This window comes from Bradysia coprophila (assembly GCF_014529535.1).
Source record: "Bradysia coprophila strain Holo2 chromosome IV unlocalized genomic scaffold, BU_Bcop_v1 contig_5, whole genome shotgun sequence".
Classification (NCBI taxonomy): domain Eukaryota; kingdom Metazoa; phylum Arthropoda; class Insecta; order Diptera; family Sciaridae; genus Bradysia; species Bradysia coprophila.
Window position 1 is genome coordinate 3,849,204 of NW_023503374.1, and position 26,495 is coordinate 3,875,698.

General features: G+C 35.6%; 1 protein-coding gene across 2 annotated transcripts in view; it reads right to left on the reverse strand.

Annotated features, from left to right (window-relative positions):
* Positions 1-26,495, reverse strand: part of LOC119071713 (pleckstrin homology domain-containing family G member 5) — a 148,995-nt gene that overhangs the window by 13,361 nt on the left and 109,139 nt on the right. For both annotated transcript variants that reach the window (XM_037176709.1, XM_037176710.1), the window contains 9 exons: positions 19,551-19,637; positions 16,837-16,937; positions 11,943-12,034; positions 11,785-11,859; positions 11,646-11,701; positions 8,931-9,329; positions 8,686-8,820; positions 8,326-8,531; positions 8,133-8,253 (listed from right to left, as the gene is read on the reverse strand). In XM_037176709.1, the coding sequence (XP_037032604.1) occupies positions 8,133-8,253; positions 8,326-8,531; positions 8,686-8,820; positions 8,931-9,329; positions 11,646-11,701; positions 11,785-11,859; positions 11,943-12,034; positions 16,837-16,937; positions 19,551-19,637 (1,272 nt within the window). The remainder of the gene's footprint in view (positions 1-8,132; positions 8,254-8,325; positions 8,532-8,685; positions 8,821-8,930; positions 9,330-11,645; positions 11,702-11,784; positions 11,860-11,942; positions 12,035-16,836; positions 16,938-19,550; positions 19,638-26,495) is intronic.

Genomic DNA, 26,495 nt, shown 5'->3' on the forward strand with positions numbered 1-26,495 from the left:
CACTATCTAAGTGGATACAACATTTTAATTCATTTTCTGTCATTGTGTTCCGTAGATTATGGAGTTTACGGACTTTACTAAATGATACCTCGACGTCATAGCATTGAAATTTGTAAACGGACAAATAGGGTGGTCCGTAATTGCAATATGTGCTGTCAAATACGTATCAAATGTCGAATACAAAAACGACGTTTTAATGAAATATGCTTGCGTCAATTTGTGTTAGTACCTTGGTTAGTACGTACATGAATTTTATTTTAAACATTCTCGGGCAATGCTAACTGTGCCTTTACACAACGACGTACGAAAATATTCGCCACAACAATACCAAATTCCAAATTTTTCTGTTATGACAACTCTAAATTTCATTCATAAAACTAGATGAGTGTCGCTTTTGCATCAACAAAAAATGATAAATGTAGATCGTACTAACAATGATATAGCCAACAGCTGATACAATCCTAGCTAGTTTGGCACACCGACATCATTTAATCACTGTATTTTACGATTCGCCGAAAATTTACAAATTCGAAGTGCATGAAAAATTAATTTTTGAAGTTTGGTTTTTGTCTGGCGGCTCACAGTTCCCACTAGATTTTGTCTGGTGTGGGTTTTTCTGTTAATTGGGGTCCATGGGAATGGAACAACATCAAAATTTCGGTCATGTAACATCACGATGGAAAAAGTGATTTTTCAAGTTTTCTTTTTGTCTGGCGGCTCACAGTTCCCACTAGATTTTGTCTGGCGGGGGTTTTTCTGTTAATTGGGGTCCATGGGAATGAAACAACATCAAAATTTCGGTCATGTAACATCACGATGGAAAAAGTGATTTTTCAAGTTTTCTTTTTGTCTGGCGGCTCACAGTTCCCACTAGATTTTGTCTGGCGGGGGTTTTTCTATTCATTTGGGTCTGTGGGCATCGAATGACACCAACTTCAGATCGAGGGGTCGTCACGACAAAAACCTGTCATGTTGGACTTTTGGTTTTGTCTGGCGGCTCACAGTTCTCACTGAATTTTGTCTGGCGATAGTTTTTTTGTTCGTTGGGGTCTGTGGGCATCGAATGACACCACTTTCAGATCATGGGGTCATCACGACAAAAATCGGCCATGTTGGGCTTTTCATTTTGTCTGGCAGCTCACAGTTCCGACTGAATTTTGTCTGGCGGGTGTTTTTATGTTTATTAGGGTCCGTGGGCATCGAATGACACCAATTTCAGGTCGTGGGCTTATCACGACAAAAAGCGATCATTTTTCGATTTTCCTTTTGTCTGGCATGCCCCAATATGCATTTTCCAGGAAAATCGTAGAACATTTTTTGTCGCTCGTATTCATGGGCACCCTTTAGTACCCAAGAGAATTATATGACCATATGAGGGACTCAAAATACCATAGGCTCCAGGTCTAGTATATAAACACCATAAGAAATGACTAACATTTTCATTTTGTTTCCTTAATTAGGTTTACATGAATACGATTTTGTAAACTTAAGAGCCCATTTAGGCGGAAAAATATTCGTTTTTTGATGATTTCTCTGAACCAAAATCTTTATTTGAAAAAGTAAAACCATTAAAGCACGCAAAAATGTGTTACTTTTGAAGTAAAAATTGGTTTGTGGGTGATAACCTATCCCACTTGGAGAAACCTTTGAGGATTGTGTAAATTTATGTAATCTGAACAGGTTTTTCCAGTGGGTTAAGTTATGACTCACAAACCAATTTTTCCTTTAAAATAACACATATTTGCGCGTTCTAATGCTTTTACTTAAAAAAAAAGAATTTGGTTCAGAGAAATCATGAAAAAAAAACGAATATTTTTCTTCCCAAATGTAGGCTACAAATTTTCAAAAGTTCATTGCTCTTAAGAGGTATCTACACATGGCTAAATTGTTGCCTACATTGGGGGGGGGGGAATTATTATTACTTTGATGATAATTTTGGACTCACATACTTTTTGGAATAAGTACGACCATCGTTTGGTGTTAAAATGTGTTACTTTTCAGCAAAAATTGAAATGTTTGTGGTGATGTAACCTAACTCCGAGATATATATGTGAATTTTCGTGAAATATAGAATTTCCTCGGACTGAAAGCTAACACATTTTAACACCAAGCGATATTCGATATACTTTTCCCAAAAAGGATGCGAGTCCAAAATTATCATCAAAATAATAATTTTCCCCCAAATGTAGTTATGTGTAGATTCCTCTTAATAAAAAACTGAGAAAAAAATCAACGCGAACCATTTGGGTACAGAGGTGCCTAAAGCTCACCAAGTTTCACTAAAATAGCTGGAAATCACAATTTCCGCACAAATTTCAAAAAACGTTTTAAATACGTTCGAAAAGTCACATCGAATCTTTATGGTGTAGCTTCTTGCTCAAATTCCTATCGCCCTTTGAAAATGGTGATTTTCGAAGGTAAGTTCTCTGAAACTAGTTGGACTAATTTTTATATACCTAGAACGATAATCTCGATGTTATCCCTCTAGGGCAAATTTGTTTGTCTCGGTTCTCGGCAGATAAAATAGCGTATCCTAAATGTTTATTTTGACGATTTCGATTATGTACCACGCATTCGACTTCGAAATCGTCAAAATAAACATTTTAAACAGAGGTGCATTATCGACTACTAAACGAACAATCTTGTAATTAGTAGCTGTTTTCCAATCACAATATTTATTGGGTGTCTAAATGTCTTGCCCGACCTTGGCTGGTCCGTGCTGACTATGCTGTTCCGTTCTTAAAAAGCGCCCAGCAATTCGTGCCGAATTTTAACTCAATGAGCTACTTACACAATACTCATTAATTATGTAAAAGACAGTTTTATGTGGTCTTCTGCTGTACTTAAAATGGGTTAAGGCACACCGTGCATATGGGCAAGCTATTAAAAGGCAAATGGATTGCCAAACATCATCGTATTTATTTGGAAATGTATACAATGGCTGCTCGTCTCTTATATCTACCGCACTTTAATAAAATCGACATTCAACAATAATACGTTAAATTATTTGCTCGTAATTTGCAGGCTATTTAATTATCATGTCTGATAGCAGTATATATCTCATCTCCTGGTTAGTATTGTGTTTTATGTGGGTTTTTGCGGGTAACTTCCACGTAATTATAATTAAAAATAATGATACTACAAAAGTGCTATATCATTATCGGGGCGATGAGGTTACGTATAAATCGAAATGTATTTCATTCCCAATTTTCTCGTTTTCATAATTTTAATTGTTTTATTCAAAAACGTGAGGTAAAGTTAACTTTACTTCACGTAGCCAAAACTTTACCTCAAGTTTTTGAATAAAATACCTTACTTGGCTGCCAAGTTGACAATGGGGCAAAGGATGGAAATGGTATTTCTTGTGTGTCTACTGACCTCGGCTACGACTCGATCGGTAAATTTCACACAAGAAGTAACATTTCCATCATTCGCCCAATTGGTAAGTAATGTACTCTTTCTACACAATAAACAAATTAGCCAAAATGTACTCTTTTTCATACAGCAAAATTCATTTGATTAAAGGTTGGGTGTGGGTCTGAGTGGTGGATATTGAATACGCGTTTTTTTAAATTTTAATTCAAGTTGTTTGTTTGTTTGCACCAATTTTGTTTTATCTAATACTAAAACGAACATAAAACTTGAAAAGGTCTATCATGCCAGAACATAATTATATTCATTGCAATATACAGAACGTTAACGTACAACCGAAAAAAAAAACTTTATCCCAATGGGAAAATTATCCACTTTACGATATGTGTTTTACACGATTTTATGTTCGCCTGTGAATGGCTGTAATTTATATGTTTCGCATTTTACAGTATGTTAATGAGACAAAATGTGGCGTTTAAGCAAGTTTAATGTTTAAAATGGTTTCGAACGCTATCCTTATCCTTGGTAAACCCAACAAACAGCATTAAAAGTTCAGTATAGTGGTATACAATACAGGATTTATTTTTCATTAAACTGACGTCAGTTATAAAAGTTTTAACTCAGCTTTTAAAAAAAAATCTTTTGTTCGACACAATAAAAGAAACGGAAACAGTGGGTAATAATTCTTTGAACTCACCAGAGATTTACGACAATATTGCTTTCAACATTTATGCATGCACACTGTCACTGTTGACGTGTGTAACGCAACGAAATATCTTTTTATGAAAATGTGTAAGTTAGTAATACTTTCACACTTTTAACATTTTTATAGAATTACATCCCAACTGACTGTAAGTCTTCGCTTTTAAGAGTTGAATGGGGGGTTGTGTGGGGAGTTAAATAAAAGTATGACTCCCAGGAGTAAGAAGATACGATATGGTATATATAGCAAAGTGGACATGGGAGAGAGTAGAGTCTGAAAACATGGAACGAGCTGTCGTCTTTTATGCATATTATATTGCCAGTGTTTGAATGGCATACGATGACAATGAAATTACACTTTAAGTGTATCACATTTGTAACGACATGCATAACAATATTGGGAAACTGATGATAAACATTAAGTTGACTGTTTTTGTGAAGTTCTCGACTGGTGGATGTATCATCAAAAACTCAGCATCAGTTCAGTGAATAGATTGACATATATTGGGTATCACCACAGTTGTATTTTTTTAGGAACCTATGACAAATTTGGTATATTTTGAATGGTTACAGTATGGCCTATAACGAAATAATGAACGTAGGCTGGAACGAGAAGGTAGACGCCCGCCAGAGCTCGTCAAAGTACAGATACAGGTACAGCTCTAGAAGAAAACAATTTTTTCTGGAAACTCTCCCGATAGAATATTTTAAATTTAGGCTTAAACTAATCCTGAGGTGACGTCCTTTCATAATCATGAATAAAATTTCATCTACATTGACTTGCCGAAAAAAAGTTGTTCAGCCCCACCGTGAGCGACACGTAGGAGTATATGCTTGCCGTCTAATGAATTACTTTTTCATGCTTCGGGGCCGAAAATGAGGGAAATTTTTCGAATTTTCTCGGGTTTCCGGCCCTCTGCATGAAAACTTACATGTGCACCTGTTTGGGACGGTTCATTTAAGGCACTTTCGCTTGTAAGCCTCACTTCGTTGGGCCTACAATCCGCGAAATTGCCTAAAATCAATCGTTCAAAACAGGTACACAAATAACCATTTTAGTCGTTATAGCTTACAGCTAAAAAGTAAAATATTTCTTGTCAGCAATGTTGTTAACGGGTGTGTATGATCAGAAAATCGTCGTTTTGATATTAATGAAATCAGATATGCCTTACGTTTGCAGCTGATAAAATGGGAAATTTAGTGATACAATTAAATATCATTTACTTTACTAGTGAGGTAATGTGGCCTTTCCCTCACTAGTGACGACCCTTTCCCTCGCTCGTAAAGTAAAACGCCATACTTTACACGTGAAATAATTTGATATCTCGTATCACAATGAGTAAAAGTACCTCGGGCTGAAGCCCTCGGATACTTTTACTCATCTGGATACGAGATATCAAATTACCTCACTGGTATAGTAATGTACTATTACTTTACTAGTGAGGTAAAGTGGCTATTCCCTCACTAGTGAAAACCTTTTCCATCGCTCGTAAAGTAAAACGTTTTATCACATACGCGCGGTGTTCGGATGTCAAAATTACTTAACTAGAAGTTTAATTCAAAAATTACACTTCAGGTCTATGTTGTTGTCTCGTTTTCGCTTATGTGATAAAATAGAGTACACACTTGTCACTATCAGTCTCGGCAAGCCTCGACTTCTTCGTGACAAGTGTGTAATATATACAACTTGTACTCTATTTTATCACAAGCGAAAACGAGACAACAACATAGAACTGAAGTGTAATTTTTGAATTATTCTTCTAGTTAAAAAATTTTGACATCCGAACATTGCGCGGTCATTTTCATAAATTAATGTCCTCGCGATTTTACTGTGGATTTACATAGCAACGTAAAAGTGACAGATGCAAAAATTTTCTCATACGGCAACTCGAAATTTCATTCATAATTTTAATTTTATGAATGAAATTTCGGGTTGCAGTATTTAAAAAACATTGCATCTGTCACTTTTACGTTGCTATGTAAATCCACGGTAACCGTACACTAATACAATCACGACTGCAAAACGCATTGAACATGATTCATTCGTATTTCACTAATTGGAGACTAAAGATTAACCCTGAGAAATCGCAATCCATATTTTTCACCCGAAGAAGAAAACCACAATTCCTACCAAATCGAAAGCTAAATATGAATGGTACTGAGATAGATTGGGTTACACAAGTTAAGTACCTCGGTATTATTTTAGACAAGAAACTGTTATTCACCAATCACATTACTAACGTTATCGAAAAAACACAAAAATACATACGAATTTTCTACCCATTCATAAACAGAAAATCCAAGCTTTTTACGAAAACTAAAATTGTTCTATTCAAAGTTGTATTCAGGTCACTGATGCTTTACGGGGCTCCTGTTTGGCAAAGTTGCGCGAACATTCACAAAAACAAATTACAAACACAACAAAACAAGATCCTCAAAATGATGTTAAATGTTCCCTTCTATTTTCGAACGAGTTCACTTCAAGCACTCACCAAGATTGAACCAATAACCGAATTCATTGAATCGATAACAACTAAATTTCAAGAATTTTGCCGAAGATCACCGAATCCATTAGTACATGAACTCATCATTTGAAAGAGATTTTAATGGCTCCAATGGGTCGACAATTAACATAAGTGGTTTTTTTTTATAAATCAATTTTCCACTGAAGAACTTATAACTTTTCACCAAAATTAAATATCTCTCAATGTATTCGATCATTTCCAAAATTGAGTTGCAAAGAAGATTATTCTAATCTCTCTTTTCAATATTTATAATTTCAACGAATTGTATTAATGATTAGAAATTAAGAAGAATAAACGTGAATTCTGAAAAAAAAAAAAAAATCATAAATGTCATTTTATGTCAGCAAACAGAAAACTTTACTTTCACATTCAAAATAATTACGGCTTGTCAACTTTCGGCACCCTGGACTTTACTTAAATAGTCGTGGAATATCTCCAAATAAATTTCTAAAAATCTAGAATTCAGTTTTGGATTTTTAGAAATTTATTTGGAGACAGTCCTCGACTATTTAAGTAAAGTCCAGGGTGTCGAAAGTTGGCAAGCCGCAATTAATTATGTAAACAAAAACAAATTGTGATCTTGAACTCCCATTTTAAGTTCGTTAGGGCGCATCGTACCATCAATTGTTTCGAATTCTGAACGAATTTCGAGTTGCAATCTAACTGAGAATATGCAACGTTTTCCTGCGGATCAATGTAAGCTGTCAGTCGAGTTCGCAAGTGACGTAGCCGGTTCTTTCATGTACGATTGACAATACCTCTCAATGTAGACGTACACCCGATTAAATAATATTTCGTAATGTAAACAACACAGCAAACACGAATTTTGATTGTGATATCCCAAATACAACTGGTACAACAGGGTGTCGCTGCATTCGTGATCAAGTGAGAAGTGAAATGTTTTTATCCGTCCAACATGAAAAATACTATTCGGACCACGGACTAAAAGTCTTTTTTAGCGTTTTCGATTCCAGACCTCGCCTTCAGGTCTTTTTGGAAACTTCTGGCACGCTAAAAAAGACTTTAAGTCCAGTTTAATTCGATTCCAGACCTCGCCTTCAGCTCTGTCTGGAAACTTCTCGCACGCTAAAAAAGACTTTTAGTCCGTGGTACGAAATGTACTATTTTTCTTCGGTTTTGAAGAGAGCAAGGGAATATGAATTTAGACTCAAAAAAGTTGGTCGACGTTAACAAGAATTTTAAGAATAAAGAAATAACTTGAGTAATAAACTATTTAGCAACAGTGTGTCAGAGCTTGAAAGGTCTCGTTTCTGAAAAAAAAACATCTGCTATCGACAATGAACAAAACTATAATGATCTCTGTTTAGGGTTCTCTTTTATAGAAAAATGTTTGCTAAAAAATTGAAGTAAAAGATTTTGAATGAAACACATGAAGATACCTTACACATACGAAGTAGCATATTTAAGGACTATTATGGAGATATGGGTGCCGTTTCTATTCGGTTCAATAATTGATTACGATTGATTATGAAAATTGGTTTAACGGCTACATGATCAATTGAAGAGACTCACCATAGCATCCATGATTTCGCCATCATTTTCGTCCGTTATATGCCGTCTAATAGCAGTCAATAGTAAACTGTATTTTGTCAGTCTTTGCATAGGCCGTACTAAAATATCTGCTAATCTTAATCTGAAAACGTTCATTTTATGAGTGATTTGTGATGGACGATATTCCGCCTAATCAACGAAATCAATGTCTCACCTATTGCACAACTTCTGCCCTTCGCACCAAGCCAAATAAGCTTGAAACAGGGCATTGTTTCGGTGCAAATCTTTACAGTAAAATTGACATGTACTCTGTTCAGCGCAGTATTTTTTATACGGTGCAAACGTCGTTGCAAATGTTAAAAAACCCGGTTGAATATAATCAACACACATGGGATGTCCAGTGTTGATGCTGTGTCTGACCTGAAATCAAATAGAAAATTTTCTCATTTTCATTTTTTGCCCGTTAACATTCATGTGGTATAAATAAAAGTGCAGCAGCAAAACAATTCCCCAGCTGCCACAAACATATTTCTTATTTGTGAATTTTGATGGGTTTGAATAAAAAATCATTTACCATCGGGAACATGTACATCGTCCAGAATCTGATGTTTGCTTCGCAAATATCACGTATGTTCGAAAATAGCTTGTTTTGATCGACATCATTCAGAATGTGTTCAGCTTGGATCGCTTCCAGACATGCCAGAAATAACTGGAAAATATTGATTGTGCAATTAAAATTATGAAGAATCGACAGCCCGCCGAGAAGTGTGCACATCAGCATTACAAAATTTTGAATTTCAATCCTTTCAACATACTCACATCGGTTACCGTTTGCAATGCGTGTATATAATCCACTTCAGTGGTTACCAATTCCCATATTGCTGACTGGATCTTGATTTCATTGTCGGACATATTCGGATAGCACACAAATTCCATCCAGGACGGATGGATATTTTCCAAATAATCCAAGGCTGGCAGTAGGTCGATATGTTCGAATGAATAGACGGAAAAGTGGTTTTGCGGTACACCGCTTTTCGCGTATCGATTCAAAATTTCGCATAGTTGATTCTGTTGCGGATTTTTTAGGCCAAATAGAACAGACCAACGCTGTTTTGTCGGTTGCTTACTCGCTGGTGGTACAGTCTTATTTTCGGTTGCTTCCGTTGTTTCTTCGGTCGATGCAGATTGGAAGAGTTTGGCGGGTCGTTGACGTGCACCCTGTGAGTGCGTGGATTTATTTTAATGAATGAAAACGTTTTAAGTCGATGTGAACCCGAGAATCAAAGAACTTCCAGAGCGATTCTTTTGAAAAACGACCTACTCAAATCAGACTTATTTTTTTAAAAAACAAAAAATTCTTGCGTCTAGATAGGTATTGGTCTCTAGAAGCAAAACCACTTCAAAAAAAAAAAAAATTTGTCGACCCTCTGCAAGAGGGGATTGAAAACCAAAAACATGCATTTTTCTTATGGAAATTTCTCCAGCTACACGAAATGTACAAGGTAGTGTGGGGTGTCATTTGAAAGGTAATTGCATGTACATTCGGGGCAAATGGTTTTAAATAGTCTCACGATGCAAAGGAACCGTCAGAAGCTCGCCGAAATAATCACATTTCTTACTAATACTTTTACCTGCTCGTAGCTCGTCGTTGGTGAACTTTACTCCCCATATTAGATTATTTTTACGAAAGTGCATGCAATTACCTTTCTAACGACACCTCAAACGACCTTGTACGTTTCGTGTAGCCGGAAGAATTTTCATTCGAAAAGTGCATGTTTTTGGTTTTCAATCCCCTCTTGCCAGCCACACAAGCATCGACAATTTTTTTTTTTTTGAAAGTGGTTTTTGCTTCTATCAACAGTGCCTATATTCGCGAAAATATTTTCACGAATTTTCTCAAATTTTCGCAAAACGTTTTTTGTGAAAATTTGAGAAAATCGCGAAAATTTGAGAAAAATCGTGAAAATATTTTCGCGAATATAGGCACTGCCTATCAAGGAGGAACAATTTTTTCTTAGAAAATTATTCCATTTTCAGTAGGTCGTTTTTCAAAAGAATTCCTCCCAAAGATTTTCGTAATCGTTTTTGATGTTTTTGTTAAATAATTTCAGCATGCTTTTGCTTCAGCTGTTTTTCAGCTGATCCAATCACATGCGACACGCACGGGCGTGGTAGTGGTAAAACCGTATAAAGACGTATAAACAGTTTTGATTGTTTGTGTGGATCAGCTGAAAAACAGCTGAAGCAAATTCATGCTGAAAACTCACTGCCGTTAATGTGGTTAAAATGATCAGTGTTGTGATCACAGCTCACTTCAGGTTATGTTCTTCATTGAACATATATAAGTAAAAATAGGAATTGTTGGTTTATTGTCCATTGTAGGTGTCTCTAGGTACTCTAGGGATAAACGAGACTCGGACGACTTTTTGTTTTTGTTTAATTCGCTCTTGCGTTTTTACGCGGATTTGAATGTACTTGGACTTAGAATATGGCCCTTCTGTCGTGGTTTTTATTGTTTAGCTCGGTTGAAGTCTTGAATATGGTGAAAAACTGACGCTGAGACTCTTAGTGAACGGTGGATCAATGGACGAAATTTCTTTTCTTACACAGATAGTCCGTAGATCCTCTAAGCCCCTGTGCGTCTTTCTTAAGACGACAGGTAAAAAATTCCATTGTCATTGCGAGAAATGGAATTAAGAAGACGATTGCTTCATGGATCGGCAAATTATGATTCACTTCAGGTTATACTCTTCAATGAGTATATAGAAGAGAAACGGGCAAGGCAGGTTTAGTCCCAAACACACCGAGACTGTATCAATTTTTATGACATTTTTTTAGTTTTGAGGATTTTCTTCTATTTTGAGGATTGAAAAGAATTTCTAGTTTTCAAAGGATTTTTTCCGGTTCACAGAGGATTTTCTAGTTTACCCACCGTCTGTTTCATTATGAAATGTTGCATAAGGAATTTAATGATATCAACAATAATCTTTAGTCATTAACGAACACTAAACGACTGATTTCATTATTTAAAAGATGTTCATTAACGATTTCCGACATCGAATGGTTTTGCTGATATAAATTTTCCGTATTCCGTTCAATAAATTATGATAAACGAGAAACAACACTTATCGATCGAATAACAGGACGAAAACTTAAGTAATTACACAATTACAGCTGATGTGGTAGGTACACACACACAGATTCTCTCGGTGAAATAAATGGAAAACAGGCTACAACAAGAAAAAATCCAACAACAGCACAACAACTATTCGAAAGGGTATGACTTAAGCAAACTTTGATAATAATTAATGATAAACTTGTGTTTGCAGTTTCGAGTTTCCATATGCAATTACGTTGCTCATATAATGTATAAATGTATTATACTTATACGTTCTCCATGACTAAAGATTTATTATTGTTTGTGGTTTGGCAGAATATAAAGTTGTGTGTCTTTAAGGATGATTAATCGATGTGAAATTGTAAAATGGTTTCTGCTTCTTTCGTGTTCAAAGTACAATAGAAAAATATACTCACAAACGACGCAGCTTTTTGCAGTGCATAATGATTCGATTTCCGAACGTTTTCTTTTTCTTAAAATGTTACAGAAAAGGCAACGTTAATGACACATTCTTAAAATACAAATTACCACTGCTGTTCGCTGAACAATCCTTACCGGTTACAATTAAACACTTTCCAGCCAAGTTTCCAACGTCTGTATCTTTATTAACACCACCGGCAAGCGGTGTACCTTTAAAAGCATTCGAATAACATTTTTTCAATTAATTACCATCCATTTCAAATCGTTCACATTTACTTCAACCGTTCATTTACCTAAATCCATAGAACTGGGAAAATTATTGTCAGAAATGGTTATTTGCGAGAAGCTTAAATTTCTACGTAATAATGCACTGTCGAGAGCGTCGCTGAAAAAAAGAGAAATAAAATAAAATGAGGATATAACAGCTGAACAAAAAAAAAATCATTTTCAATTTGAGTTAATGTTTCACGTTTAGTGCTAACTACAATTTAAAAGAAAATGTTATGGCATTGCGAATTTAAAGTAGATTTCACACGACATTAAAACGGACAACCTAACTTTTCAGCCTCGAATGAATCGTGTGATGGGCGAATGGCTATAAGGGTGATGGTGTAGTTGGTAGAATTTAGACATCGGTCAATTGAGTTAGAGAGAAAATTTTTGTGGATGCTGTCGGTTAGGCACAGTGATAGAGAATTCATAAAAAAGAACTGATCGTTCGTTAAGATGATAACCTGGAACATCTCATTCGATTTTGATATGTTTGGTAAGGGACAATGATAAAAAAATGAGATTAAAATTTCAACTAATATGCTATACTGTGGCTAATGGCACCGGGTGCCAATAGTCTCTTTGTTATAGTAAGGCTAATCTCACCCGGTGTCATTAGCCACAGAATTATAAGGAGACTGTTGTCACCCGGTGCCATTAGCCTTAGTATTATAAAGAGACTCACTCAATATAAAAAGTAGATTGGAAATACAGGAAAAATGAATATTTGAATTTCCGGAGATTTCGAGAAATAAATGTGTTTCGTACAGAATCCTAGGGAATTAATTTTTTTACGAAATGTAGCGCAAAGGCCGATTGTTTGATCATAAGGAATTCCTCCTTTTACGAATTGTAACGCAAAGGCGTTTTGTAGAATACTGGGGAATTCATTCTTTTACGAAATGTATCGTAAATTCGGATTGTTCAATCTTAAGGAATTCATCCTTTTACGAAATGTAACTTAAAGTATTCTACAAAACGTGCGCTTTTACGTCACATTTCGTAAACGGTACATTTCACAGCAAAATTTAATTTTCGTAGTTTCAAATCCCCGAAATTCGAAAAATTCCGACATTTCTCGCTCGGCGCTTATTCACGGATATTTATCAACAGATATATTCTAAGTGTTTTCTTCTCATTTTGGTATGAGTCTCTCCAATTTCTATATTTTTTGCGGTGCCAATAGTCTCTTTATAATATTGTGGCTAATGGCAGCAGGTGCCAATAGTGCCTTTATAATCCTGTTACAAAGGGCACCGGGTGCCAATAGTCTCTTCCAAATTTTAATGCCAAAGGGGTTTTCATTGCAAACAGTAATTCTATTGGGATTATATTTTAAGAGTTGGAGAAATATAATTCCTGCAAGAGCAAGGATAAGGACTAAATAATGAGATTAGGGTTTAGGTTCACCTTAATTATCCGCATTACGTTAGGAAAAATTGGAAAACCAATATTTTTGAAACAAGCAAGGCCACTACGTGGCATACCCGTGCCCCTTTTTTCATAAAATAATGTTAGTTCACTATTTTGAAACCAGCGAAAAATTTTTAAATTGATTTTTTTATGCGTGCAAAGAAGACCAAGAAGATTTGGTCGCAAGAAACCAAAAATATTTCCTTAAAAATTTGTCGATGCCTTGTGTGGCTGGTGGGAGGCGTTCAAAAACCGAAAACATGCACTTTGCTTATGGAGCTATCTCCGTACACACAAACTCTAAATAGTATCTCCATTTGTAAGGTAAGTGTTCGTTCATGTTAATCCATGGCAAATAACAGTAAATTTGGTTGTCAAAGAATTGATTTTGAACTAAGGTCTTGAAAGATCACATTATAATGGTTGGCAATATTTGCACGGCGTGCAAATAGTCATTACATTATTAAATGGTTATTTGCACATGCGTGCAAATAGCCAATATATTATGAAGAGACTATTTGCACGTGCGTGCAAATAGCCAACCTATTATGAAGAGACTATTTGCACGTGCATCCGAGTGTCGAGAATATGAGCTCGCGCGCGCCATAGTCAAAACAAACCAAACTCCTTCATTAGACAGTTTATAGAAGGATGAATTCAGGTGGAACAAACCAACCTCCTTCCTTACACAGTTTGTAGAAGGATGAATTCAGTTGGAACAATCCAACCTCCTTCCTTACACAGTTTGTAGAAGGATGAATTCGGTTGGAACAAACCAAACTCCTTTCTTCGACAGTTTGTAGAAGGATGAATTCAGGTGGAACAAACCCCACTCCTTCCTTACACAGTTTGTAGAAGGATGAATTTGGTTGGAACAAACCAAGCTCTTTCCTTAGACAGTTTGTAGAAGGATGAATTCAGTTGGAACAAACCAAACTCCTTCCTTACACAGTTTGTAGAAGGTAGAATTCACTATTTGCACTCGGTTGCAAATAGTCACTTCGTTTTTTTTATTACATTTACATTTATTACACAATAAATAAAGAAAAAACTGAATCGCCTTTGCATATTCTTCCACATTTCTTTAATCATTTTGCACAAAAACTGCACTGAGAAAAAAGTTGACAGGTGATGCTGTTTCTGCATGAGAAATAACATTACCTGGGAAAAGATTATCTGTCACAGGTAATAATCTGAAAACTTTTTTGTCAGTGCAGCATCGCTTTCGTTAACAGTACGAGAAAAAAATCTTTCTGGACAATTGGTGAAAAATTGTAGTGTGCAAATAGTCTCTTCATAATATATTAGCTATTTGCATGCGCCATTTAATAATGTAATGTAACTTCGAATTATAATCCCTCTACTCTAGGACCTGATGATTTGAGGTTAAATAAAAGTAATTCACGAGAGAATCCAATTATAAATCCAAAAAAGATTAATCTTTCAGGGAATTATGATCATGGTTCATATTTTATCGAAATTTTATGCCGAAATTCTTTAATTTAATAGGTTTTTGTAGCATGGAACGTTACAGCTATAAGTTTTAAAATCATAAAGCCAGAGAAATGATAAGTTGGTACGCCTGTGGCGAGATAAATTCTCTCACATTCTCTCGCCACATGCGTACCAACTTATCATTTCTCTGCATGGTGCAAGGTTCTGAAAGAGCAGGTTAAGACACATCTGAGTTGATCACGATGGCGTTGACACACAAATTTTGACAAAGAGATGCTTTTTATTCAACAGACTCATTACAAATTGTTTGAAATGTGAACTTGATAAAACCTTTTTTTGTTCTTCATGTTGACATTTCAAACAATCTGTAATGAGTCTGTTGAATAAAATGTGTCTATTTGTCAAAATGTATGTGTCACCCGCCTTCGTGGGTGAACCTGTTTTTTCAGAACGTTGGGTGAAACGCCTATTTCAATTTTTAGAGTTATTAGATACTTAAGTTGGCTGCATACGCGTAAAGTAAACATCACAATCCACCATATTATAAAGGAAGATTTTAGGTATTACTGATGTTTGTAGTTGATCAAGATAACGCTCATGAACCTTTTATAACTTCTTCCAGATAGATAGGCGTTTTTGTAGTTTTTAGTTTTTAAGTAGTGGTTCAAAATCTCACAAAAGTTCCACTTCGAAGAAATGTATTAGTCGTAAGAGTCTGAACGTTGCCGTTTCATTTTTATGGTTTCTTTTTTACATTTTATTTCTCTGACTGGAGCACTCCATATATCAAAGTTTATTTTATTATCCCGAAGAAATAAATCCACTCTATTAAACGCCACAAATTTCTATTCTCCGCAAACGATGGACTTTACACTTTACGTTTACTATCTAACACATAGAATACAATGAAGCGTTCAAGAATAATAACAAAAGAAAGTTATTATCTTATCTCTTTAAGGGAACATTCAAAAAGTCGGTAGCCCTCCCATTTGGGGGACTGGACGGTCTGGGAAAATCGGATGTTTCGAGTTGAAGGTATTGGAGAAACTCGGATAGGTGTACGTTTCTCTTGAATAACCCCATGACTAAAATGTTACTTTCTACACAGAAAGCATTCAATAACTACCCACACAAAAGCCTTGAATGTGGCTCGGTCAATGGCTTGAAAGTGCCTAGCAAAACGTTAGAAACGAAGGTTATTCCATTCATACTTGTCATAAAACAGAACGTATCACAACCTTTACGTAATGGTAGCATTCAGATATCTTCTGCATGATTTAGAGTTAGCTGCCGTAAATGCTCTTAGAATGATTGCACAAACCGAAACGAAGGTAAAAGAGTTGAATAACATTTAGAAACGCCAATGATGATTAGGATATTTTTCTTCAAAAAATGTTTTTCGCAAACCTTACTCAAAAACAACTCGGTGCACAGAGAGACGGTAAACGATCAAGTTTGTCATTGCGATTTTATGGATTTATACAAAAACATTCAGAGCTGGGAAAATAAGTCAAACATACCTCTATAACGGAAAACTAAACGGTTATGTGTCTCGATAAAATGAAATGTTTCACAAAAATAAACCTGATTCAGCGAATCGTGTTTCGTTTCGGCGTTTTTTCTATTTTATTCGTTCTTGTTTATGAATTTGGAAGTTCTGAAAATTTTGCATGACAAATAAGATTGTAAAGTCTGGGTGGAAATATATTTGTGACGTCAACAAACTATCCCTAAAAATGTATCAGACAGACGGTTACTTCGACATGCTCTAATCTTATCAGATAACATCAATCCAATAAAATAAAAAAAAATATTCTTTTTTCACTGAGTGAATGTCGTGTGAAAACGCCATTAATCATTCCCAAAAGGCCATAAAATGTCATGGAAAACGTGTCTTTTATTCGAAACTCATTTTCCTTTTTTTTGTAAATATTCCATCACATCTCCATAACTGCCACTCAACGCCACTAATTTATACTTTTCATTTCAACAATTTTCAGCTGCATTTACTAATGCTGCAATGTAAAAAAAATATAAATGTTTACTTACGCAAGAGTGATTCCTGGTGTTGCTGATACATATTCCTCTTTTTCTCTGCAATCACTGTTATCGATGTCGTAGTACACACAAAAGTATTTTGAACTTGATACCTAAAACAATTAAAACGAATAAACGATGGTTAACCACAGAGTTGATTGCAATGCGAAAGATCATTAATGGGAAAGAGGAGAACGTGGAAAAGGAAAATTGGTTAGGTAGGTTCAAAGTTTTCTTTATTAAACGATTCTCGCTCCGTCTTTTTTCGTTGCTACATTATGTGGGCTGCGTTCAAATTAATTAAAATTTAATTAAAATGTTAATATACAGCGATAATCTAAGCGGAGCGATGCGGTTCTACCCTTCATATAATTCAGACAAAATAAAAATGTATTCTGCGGCATGTTCTGGTGTAAATTTCGTGTAAATGCTTACGATGTTACGATGTTTTAATTTATGTGTCTGATGAAGTGAACCCTTGTTACAGTATGTTGTTTTGACTATTTCAAATTTGTCACTTTTAATATTCAACGGACATGCCCATAAAGAATAATTCCCCTTGAAATTCATTTTTTACTTTCTACATTAGTGGAAACAGGTTGTCTGTCGTTCAAACAAAGTCAGGGCTTGAACATCATGCCACACAGGAAGAAGCATTTGTTCTACGACTCTAATCTTTGATGTATGGGAGGATTCCAACGAGGTTGGGCCTAGTATAAATATATGTTAGTTTCCATCGGAGAGAAGCTAGATTGGTTTTAAACAAAAATGCGAATTCGAGCGACGTATCATTACATAACCATTATGGTATTGCGAATGCACCATATAAGTTGAAATCTCTTACTTCTGCTTAGTCATGTCACGTTCTAATATTTGATACGAAATCTTGTACTTCACATGTTCGAACATACTATATAAGAGAACACTGGTCAGAATCCGACGAATATTTTAGTCGTCATTGTTGATTACAGATGAGTGCAAGTCTTGTGCATAGTTATTGGTATGTACTTCCACGACTGAATTTCTAAATGTCTTGCAGTTAGTGCCGATAATACATTGTTTTGGTGCTCAGTCATAAATTCAAGGGGAACCAAAATCAATAGGAGGATAAGCATTTCCGTTAACTTAGTGTGTCAATTTGAAAGCCCAGAGAGAGAAAAAATTGAAATTTTATTTCGATGGTGTTTTTTGCGGCCAGAGCGTGGCGAGTCAAAGCCAACACTGAACGTTGTTCACAACATAGTCATTCGAAGTGTCAGTGGAGGGGAGAAAATGGCTATTTTATCGCCTGAATTGTGAAAAAGTTTTGAATGGGCAATCAAATTTCAGCATAAGTTTATTTTAGCTGATTTTCAACTGGTTTACTCACGCAAACAAAACGGGTTACAATTGTTAAGGGGCCGTTCATAAATTACGTAACGCCAAAATTGACATTTTCAAGACCCCCTCCCCCCCTCCTGTAACGCTAGTGTAACGCAAGGTCATACCCCCCCTCCCCCGGTTTGTTACGTAACGCAACTCATGAAAAAATTGATATTTTTCTTACAGTAATTACAAAAAACTACACGATTGTATGTATACGATTGCTTCGGATTTTTTTTACAATTTAGACATGTCCATGTTGATAAGTTTCGGAGGTCACCTACTAAAAAATAATGTTGCAATGTGCAAGTTTTTAAGCACATTTTAATTTATTTTAAATGTTGTAATTTGATTTTTTTATGTTACAAACCATGTATTTGAAACTCGATTAGCTGCACAGACTTTTTAGTACGAAATATGTTGCGTGACGTAACGTTACTGTCAGACCCCCCCTCCCCCCTGTAACGCTCTGTAACGCTAGACTGATACCCCCTCCCCCCCTCTTTTGCGTTACGTAATTTATGAACGGCCCCTAATACAGATTTAACAGTACACGCATGCGTGTGATAGTAGTAGAACCGTATAAACATGCATAGCCAGTTGTTTTAGGCTGAGAATTAGGCTGAAATTTGATTGCCCTTTTCTGGAGTGAAGGCCAGACTAACACATTTCAGTGCTGTTGAATTTGTAGATGGCTATTCACATGAAGAACTCCCGTCTATGTTCCACCTCACATATTTTATAGTTTCATAATGACACATATCTAAATTATTAGAAATACATATGCCTTCGGCTGTACAACCGTATCGTGCTACTGAATCAGGTGAAGTGGATGTTTTAATTATGAACAGTCACGGAAAATAATTATGGGATAATCTCGACTCATAATTAAAGCCAAGTTGTTTCAGTTTGTAATTGACCCATGTATGTATGGGGTGTACACACTTCATTCCACACTACACATGGTTAGCTTGAGATACGGATATGCTGTAAAATTTTAAATCGTTGCTCATCAATTCTCAGCCACCGGAAGCTTTATTTGTTACGTGTTCCGTTCCTCAAGTTGATATCAGACAATTTCAGGAAGAGCACAGAGAAAATCTTCCCACGAATATTATGAACGTTGTAAATTTACAACGTTCACAAAACTTTAAAATCGATAATCTACTTTATATTTTGGTACAATAACACTCGACAAAGTCCCACCCACACACGCATTTACATGATAATTTCAACCATTTCACTGTGCATACGTAATTTTATGCAGGATGTTCCACGATATACATATATAAACGTTATTCGCACGGGCAATTTTATACGATTAGCATATAAACATAAAAATCGGAAATTATAAAAAAGCTTACGTCTTTTTGAGGTGAGAGACCTTCCACATTTTGTGTCGCTGTATTCGATTCCAAAGTATCCAAGTGATTCAGACTTTTTGATTTTAGCTGAAATGGAAATAAAATATCGATTGTTAGTGAACGTCGGCCAATGTATCGATATAGAGTGGTTAGCATCTCTAGTAGTTCGTTATCGAAAGATTTGAATTGATTTTCTTGATGACTGAGTGTAAATAAGGTAACTGGATGGTATAGGAAACACAGGACAAATAGCTGAGCAAACCTTAGAGAAAGCGAAACAAACAATGAAAGTCTTATGTAGACAAATTCGTCTCAACCTAACCAACCGTTTTCCTATTGTTTGACAATCCCATCGAACACAAACAGAAGTATTGCGAATGCTGAAAAAAGGGGCAACAACAAAACCATTTAAGCACGCGAAATACACAGCTAAATTCAATAAGTACGTGCGATTTCCGAATCATAAATATTTCGTAACGTAAAATTAGACGTAACAACATTGTGCCGTCTACACAGAGCCGTGTGTGTAAAGTGTAAAGAAAATCCACTATCAGTGCTGGTACTTTACATGAAATTGCTTAAATTCCGGTAAGTACGGGTAATGTCTCATAAAATATGTTTTATGATTATCCATCATCTCGACGAAATTTATGGGAACAAAAATCAAGCAATATGGTCCTCATTTCATATTTTACATCGTTATGTGTATATTGCTCGCCTCCCGCAACAATATACCTCTGTGCCGAGTCTGACAGAGACTTATGTTGTCGAATATGGTTTCGTAGGGACATGCAAATGATACGGAAACATTTGTGCGATTTGATTGCGAATAGAAGGTTTTGTTTGAAACGAATATGATCTTAGATCAGGTTTTATGCTTTTAATAAACAAACGAAAAGCGATTGTTTTAAAGAGTAAAGGCCACCATACACTTATCTCTCCGTTCACGATAACACAATGAAAGATCATCCCACCTTCCATTGTTGTAAACCCGCCTGAAGTAGTTGCAAAATGAGTTGCAAAATTCGTAAAAGGAAAATGTTTTTAGCAACAACTTTTGCAACTACTTCAAATACTACGCCTGAAGTAGCTGCAAAAGTAGTTGCAAAATTTGTAAAAGGAAAATGGTTCTTGCAACTTCCTTAGCAACTTCTTCAAAAGGCTATTGTTGTAAAGCAAACTGAGAGGTAAACGGCATAAGTGTGACTACAGCTTAAATTTTTGAAATGTGGATGATGTCACCAATGCACTAACAATGCACTGAATGTACTTCGATGTTCACTAAGTTATATACTTTCAGTGGCGACAAGCATATCACCCATATAATTATTGCATCTATTAAATACCTCTTTTGATCCAAACATTTTCAATAGAAAGATGCAAAATCTATCACTTCAATTGTCTTAACATTCATTTTAACTTATAAGACTGCGATGGATTCTTTTGAATTTCGACTGACCGTAATCGGCGCTATTTATTCCGAAACTTTTTTTATATATGCCTAGTTAGGCCTTGGTGCCTAGGCCCTATAACCAGTCTCATATATTTTTGATCTTTCATACCTGGCTGGTTGTAAGTGGACAAAAGTCGAAAAATGGGGTTTTGTAGTCCGGATTTCATTTCCGTAAGGTGGGGAGGACACGGGCATCTATGGGTTCGTTGAAAAGCTGATGTCGAGTACTACTGGGGCAAATATTAACTTCAAAAAATTTGATGATAAACGGCCGAAAATATGACCTCCAGAAAATTTCTCAGAATCAAGAAAACCTCGATGAAATTTGATGAGAGCTGTGACCTAAATAATGCAATTATTTGATTAAATTATTACTTATTATGAATGTGGGGGACCTCAGCTTTACACCGATACCCATATTTAGTAGTTTGACACGTGACTACGTAACGGATGAAAACTGTGTGTTTCACTCCGCCAAACTAATACCTATGTGTATAAGCTGTAAAGCTGAGGTCCTTTACATTCACAATAAATAATAATTTAATCAAATAATTGCATTAGTAAGGTCACAGCCCTCATCAAAGTTCATCGAGGTTACATCGATTTTGAGAAATTTTCCGGAGGTCATATTTTCGGCTGTTCATCATCAAATTTTATGAAGTTAATAGTTGCCCCAGGAGTACTCGACCTCAGCTTTCCAACGAACCCATACACGCCGTGTGCTCGCCACCTTACGGAAATGAAATCCTTGTCGATGAACAGATGACAAGGAAATAGACATAATACTATTTGAGTGCTACAAACTGATGTGATCAATGGAAAAGTAAAAAGTTTCAGTACTGCGTACAAAACAATATATCGGGTTATAACCTGCAGCTCTCGATTACAGCCCAACGTACAGTATATTCGCATATGCGACATATAGCTAAAATAGCTTTCGGTCCATCCATATGTTGCCACACAAAATGATTAAATGATGAAGAATGTACAAAAAGTTATGATGGCAGTTTGGTTGCCTTGCTGGTGGTGGTTATTAACTTGTTATTGAATGAAAGTTTAATTGATCACTAAAAATATAAAAATTTTCACATTTACATTATCGTCAAGACGGAATTTCGAACGTCAGGTCTGACGAAACACATAAAACTTTACCATCGATTGATTGTTGGCTTACGAAGTTTTATTAGAACAAATAGAACAGGAACGCTAATTACACTTTGTAGGGGAAAAAAAGTTTGAAATTAATGTTCATTGTGACGAAATACGAAGAAGAATAATAGAAGCTCCACTTAATGAAACCATGAAAAAGTGTTGCTCTTATTTACCGAACATAACCTTTGTCCCTTTGCATACAATATCTATTCAAATTTTTCTTCTTCTTTGCTTTTTTTAACACAACAATGTAATACCCCTACACCATGATATAAAAATGGATATTGAAAACCCAATACCGTCCGAGTGATTTTTATTAATGGATGTAAAGAATTTTTTTTTTTCGTGGAAAGGTACAACATTGAAATTTAATGCTGATTTTCCATATACATAGAATTGAGCTGTTCAATTTTGCATCGAAAGTTTTTCTTTTTGTACCTATATCACAAACTTATAGGTTTTTTTGAAACCAATTTCCAATCATCAAATATCATGTGCCTTTTCACCCTACCATTTGGTGTGAAAAGTTTACCTTTTTCGTTGGAGTCTCTTTTTTCCGCAATCAGTTTTTTTTTTAATTTTGTTTGCGAATAGGACAGCGTGGCCTTATTTTGGTCTAATGTTGTAGCATATAAATATGAGAAAGGAAATCGAGAGGTGGAAAACAAACTGTGATTTTTGATTCCTAGTTTCTGGGAGGACCAGATGGTTGAATTGGCAATGAAATTTCGATAGTTACGAACGTTAAGCAGGGATTATTTTGATGAATTGTTGAATTGAGTTAAATTTTAAACTTTATTGGGCTCCATCAATGTTTACTGTTCAATATACATGTGTGGTGTGTAGAATTCGCACACTTGGGAAGTTATTTTGTGTAAGTCTGCCTGGTATAACCAAATTATGCAATGGGGCAAACCAACGTATACACAAAGCAACTGGTTTCCATGTGGAGCAATTGTTCTTCAGATGATGGACAAACTAAAACAGCCTCTTTGAGTTTAATTTCATCAGTCATTGATTCAATTCATATAGTCTATAGTACACAATGGGAACCGAATCATGTACAAAGCAACTGTTTGCCAGTAGAAGTAAGTAATTACCTCAGGTGGAAAATCTAAACGAGATAATTTGATCACGATCATATGTGGTATGGTATCATTTCAATACGGATTTCCTTGTTCAACTCCGACTAAAGACAGCTTCATTTCATCAGCCATTTAATCAATTTATGTAGCATATAGTATCTCATTTTGCTGCAACCTGTCTCGTGGCAAGTAGAAATTGAATATTCGATGTTCAAAGATACCTAACGTTTACGTTGAAGGTAGAAGTTCGAAATTGTTGAAAGGAGAAGTCATTTGGACCAATCAAATTCAATCGAAATTCATAGAATCTAGGTTTGATTGTCTTGAACAAGAACAAACTATTGTGTTTCTCACTCAATATTTGACAGTGTACTTAGACGACAATTCCTCCTGCATATGAGGAAAGTTATGCATTAACCGTCATAAAAAGACATTTCCTAAATAAATTTTTTTAGGTTCATGCCAATACTCTCTCTAGCAAACAAACTCTCAGCTCTCTGTGTCAAAATCATAAATTATTTATTTGTATTCTACAAACACTATTCTACATTTTGACTGACTACTCTGTAATTCAATGTAAATTTCAAAGGCTACTTGACCTTTAGAAAAGTAGTTCGTTTGCTAGAGAGAGTATTGTTCATGCATACCTATACTCATATCAAAATAAGGATTTCTACGTGTTTCAACCGTAGACATACCAAAATTATTCAATCTTTTACTTCTTTTGTTTAACGTATCGCCTAGTGTTTGATAGAAAATCTTTTACTTCATTCGTGTTAATATGCGACAACACAACAAAATCCAGAGCTAGTCACTTATTTTTGTCGTCATTGTCGATAACAGATGCCTGAACGTTTAATTGAAGAAATGGTTATTCGCAGTTATGTTTATCCTACAAACCTATTGCGATGTGGGTCTTGGTTTATTGTTCTGATTATGCCGAATAGTCTAGCAAAATATATAAATGGATTCAACAATGGTAATATAGATGTTCGCAAATTTACGTACACGAACACACTGCAAAGAATATGCGGGATAATATTTTCTATAGAGGTACGCTAAGTGGAAAATTCCGACTATCGCTTAACGTGAATAAAACCGCGCCACTTTTACCTGAAAAGACGTGACAAATTTTGACTATTTTTGCTTGAGTTAGATTTTACATTGCAGACATTCCTCAGCTGAATTGCGATCTTCTTCATGTAAACTAAGGCCGTGATGTTTTGTTGATACTTCGTCTGATGACAGTTCGGGGAAAAATTGTCTATTTTCTCCCCTATTGTTTTGAGAGGAAGAAAATAGACATTAACTCCACAGAAACGTTTGTCTTTGTTTTGAAAAATGATGTAAAAGTTTGATATTTTGGTTTCATGAAGAAAAATGGCTAATCATAATCATACCTCGCACATATGAAAAACTTGTGTTCACCTTGAAGAGAGCTGGTAATTCCAACAAGAGCGAAGTTTTGCGGCCACAGTGGTAAACTTATAATTAAATTGCAGCATTCCTTGATATGATGTGCTTTCGACGACTTACCATCATTGAAGTTGTAAAGTAGTATGGTGTAGTGGAGTAGTGAAGTGAAGTACAGTAAAAAGCGAGAATTTTGAGTTGTTTACAGACTTTGTATTTCATCTATTCCATATATTTAGACTACATTCGAAAATTGTTTATTTTAACTTTTATTTCATTTCAACTTGTTTGAGTATGCCTCTGCAGTAGAGGCTCTACTACATCTACGACAATTCCAACATCTACAACCAATTCAATGATACTTCCTTACGTGATAAGCCGTACTGTCTCTGCTCTTAAATTCCTTTTTACAGAAGACACACTCGAAGGTATTCTTGCACTGCGTTTTTGTGTGATAATTGTAATGGGAAGATTTTCTGAATCTACGTCCACATACTTTACACACCAAGCGATTTCCACCTATATGGCCGTCTAGATTATGCCTTAAGCTGAATGCCCTGGTAAACCGCTTGTCGCACAACTCACACTTAAACAAACGGATACCCTGGTGTGAGCGATTGTGTTTTTTAAAGTCCGATGCTCGGCTAAAGGCGGCTGGGCATTGTTCGCACGGATACGGCTTTTCTCCGGTATGGACACGAAAGTGGGGCTTTAAGTATGCCTTTCGAGAAAATCGCATGCCACATGTTGAACACTCATATGGTTTTACATTGTGCACTTTCGACATATGTAATTCATAGTCAGGCAATTTTTCAAAAGTTTTATAGCAAACTGAACAAGTTTTGATGAGATCCGGGCGAGAACTCTGGTGTGTACGATAATGTCTTCTTAATTGATCTGCTCCGTTGAATGACGCTGTGCAATGTTTGCAAAAATGTAGCTTTGCATGGACGCGAAAGTGTAGTATTAAGTGTCCCTTTCGAGCAAATCGCATGCCGCACGTTAAACACTCATAAGGTTTTAGATTATGCACTTTCGACATATGTAATTCATAATTAATCACTTTTCTGAATGATTTAAAACAAACAGAACAAACGTTGCTGAAACCTTTTGGGGAATGTCTACCCATTCGAGGTTGTTTGTTTTTGTTTTCTATATCCGAATTACATATTTCATTTTCATCTTGTGTAATCACTTCCTCAGTTGCACTGTCCTGTCCTTTCTCTTTATTTGGTTCAATATCACTACTATTCACGGAACCAACGTCCCATTGGCATATTTGTGATATATATGGATCGTCTATTATACACAGTTCAGGTTCTTCTTTGATCATTCTGGCTGTGGCCATGTTTTATTGATTAATTCAAGTAACGATTCAGAAGCACTTTCATTAATTAAAGGTTCATCAAGCCAACCAAAAAAAATATTTAATTCGAATATTTTGGTACAAGTCTGTAACAGTTGTGAATCGTCAGAGAGGTTTTACTTATTAAGTCCCACTTCAGTAATTATTATTCTTCTAGTACCATACTGGAACATCTCAATCACATTAAATTAAAGTTTCGAACAAGACGGATCTTCACTGTGGTAAAGACGAAAGATTACATTATGGAACTCATAGCTCTTTTTCTTGCAGCATTGATTTGGTAGATGCAATAATTATTCAAAAAGGGATGTCCCGTGTGAAAATCGTATGAATGGTGAAAATTTTTCGTTCAAAAAAAGAGACAATTAAGATTGAGATGTTATCTCTTTCACACTTTGTTTATTTCCTTTCAATAAAAACGATGTGGCTCAATGTGTAAACTCCTTATTTTTTATCAAACATTTCACAATCCTCAT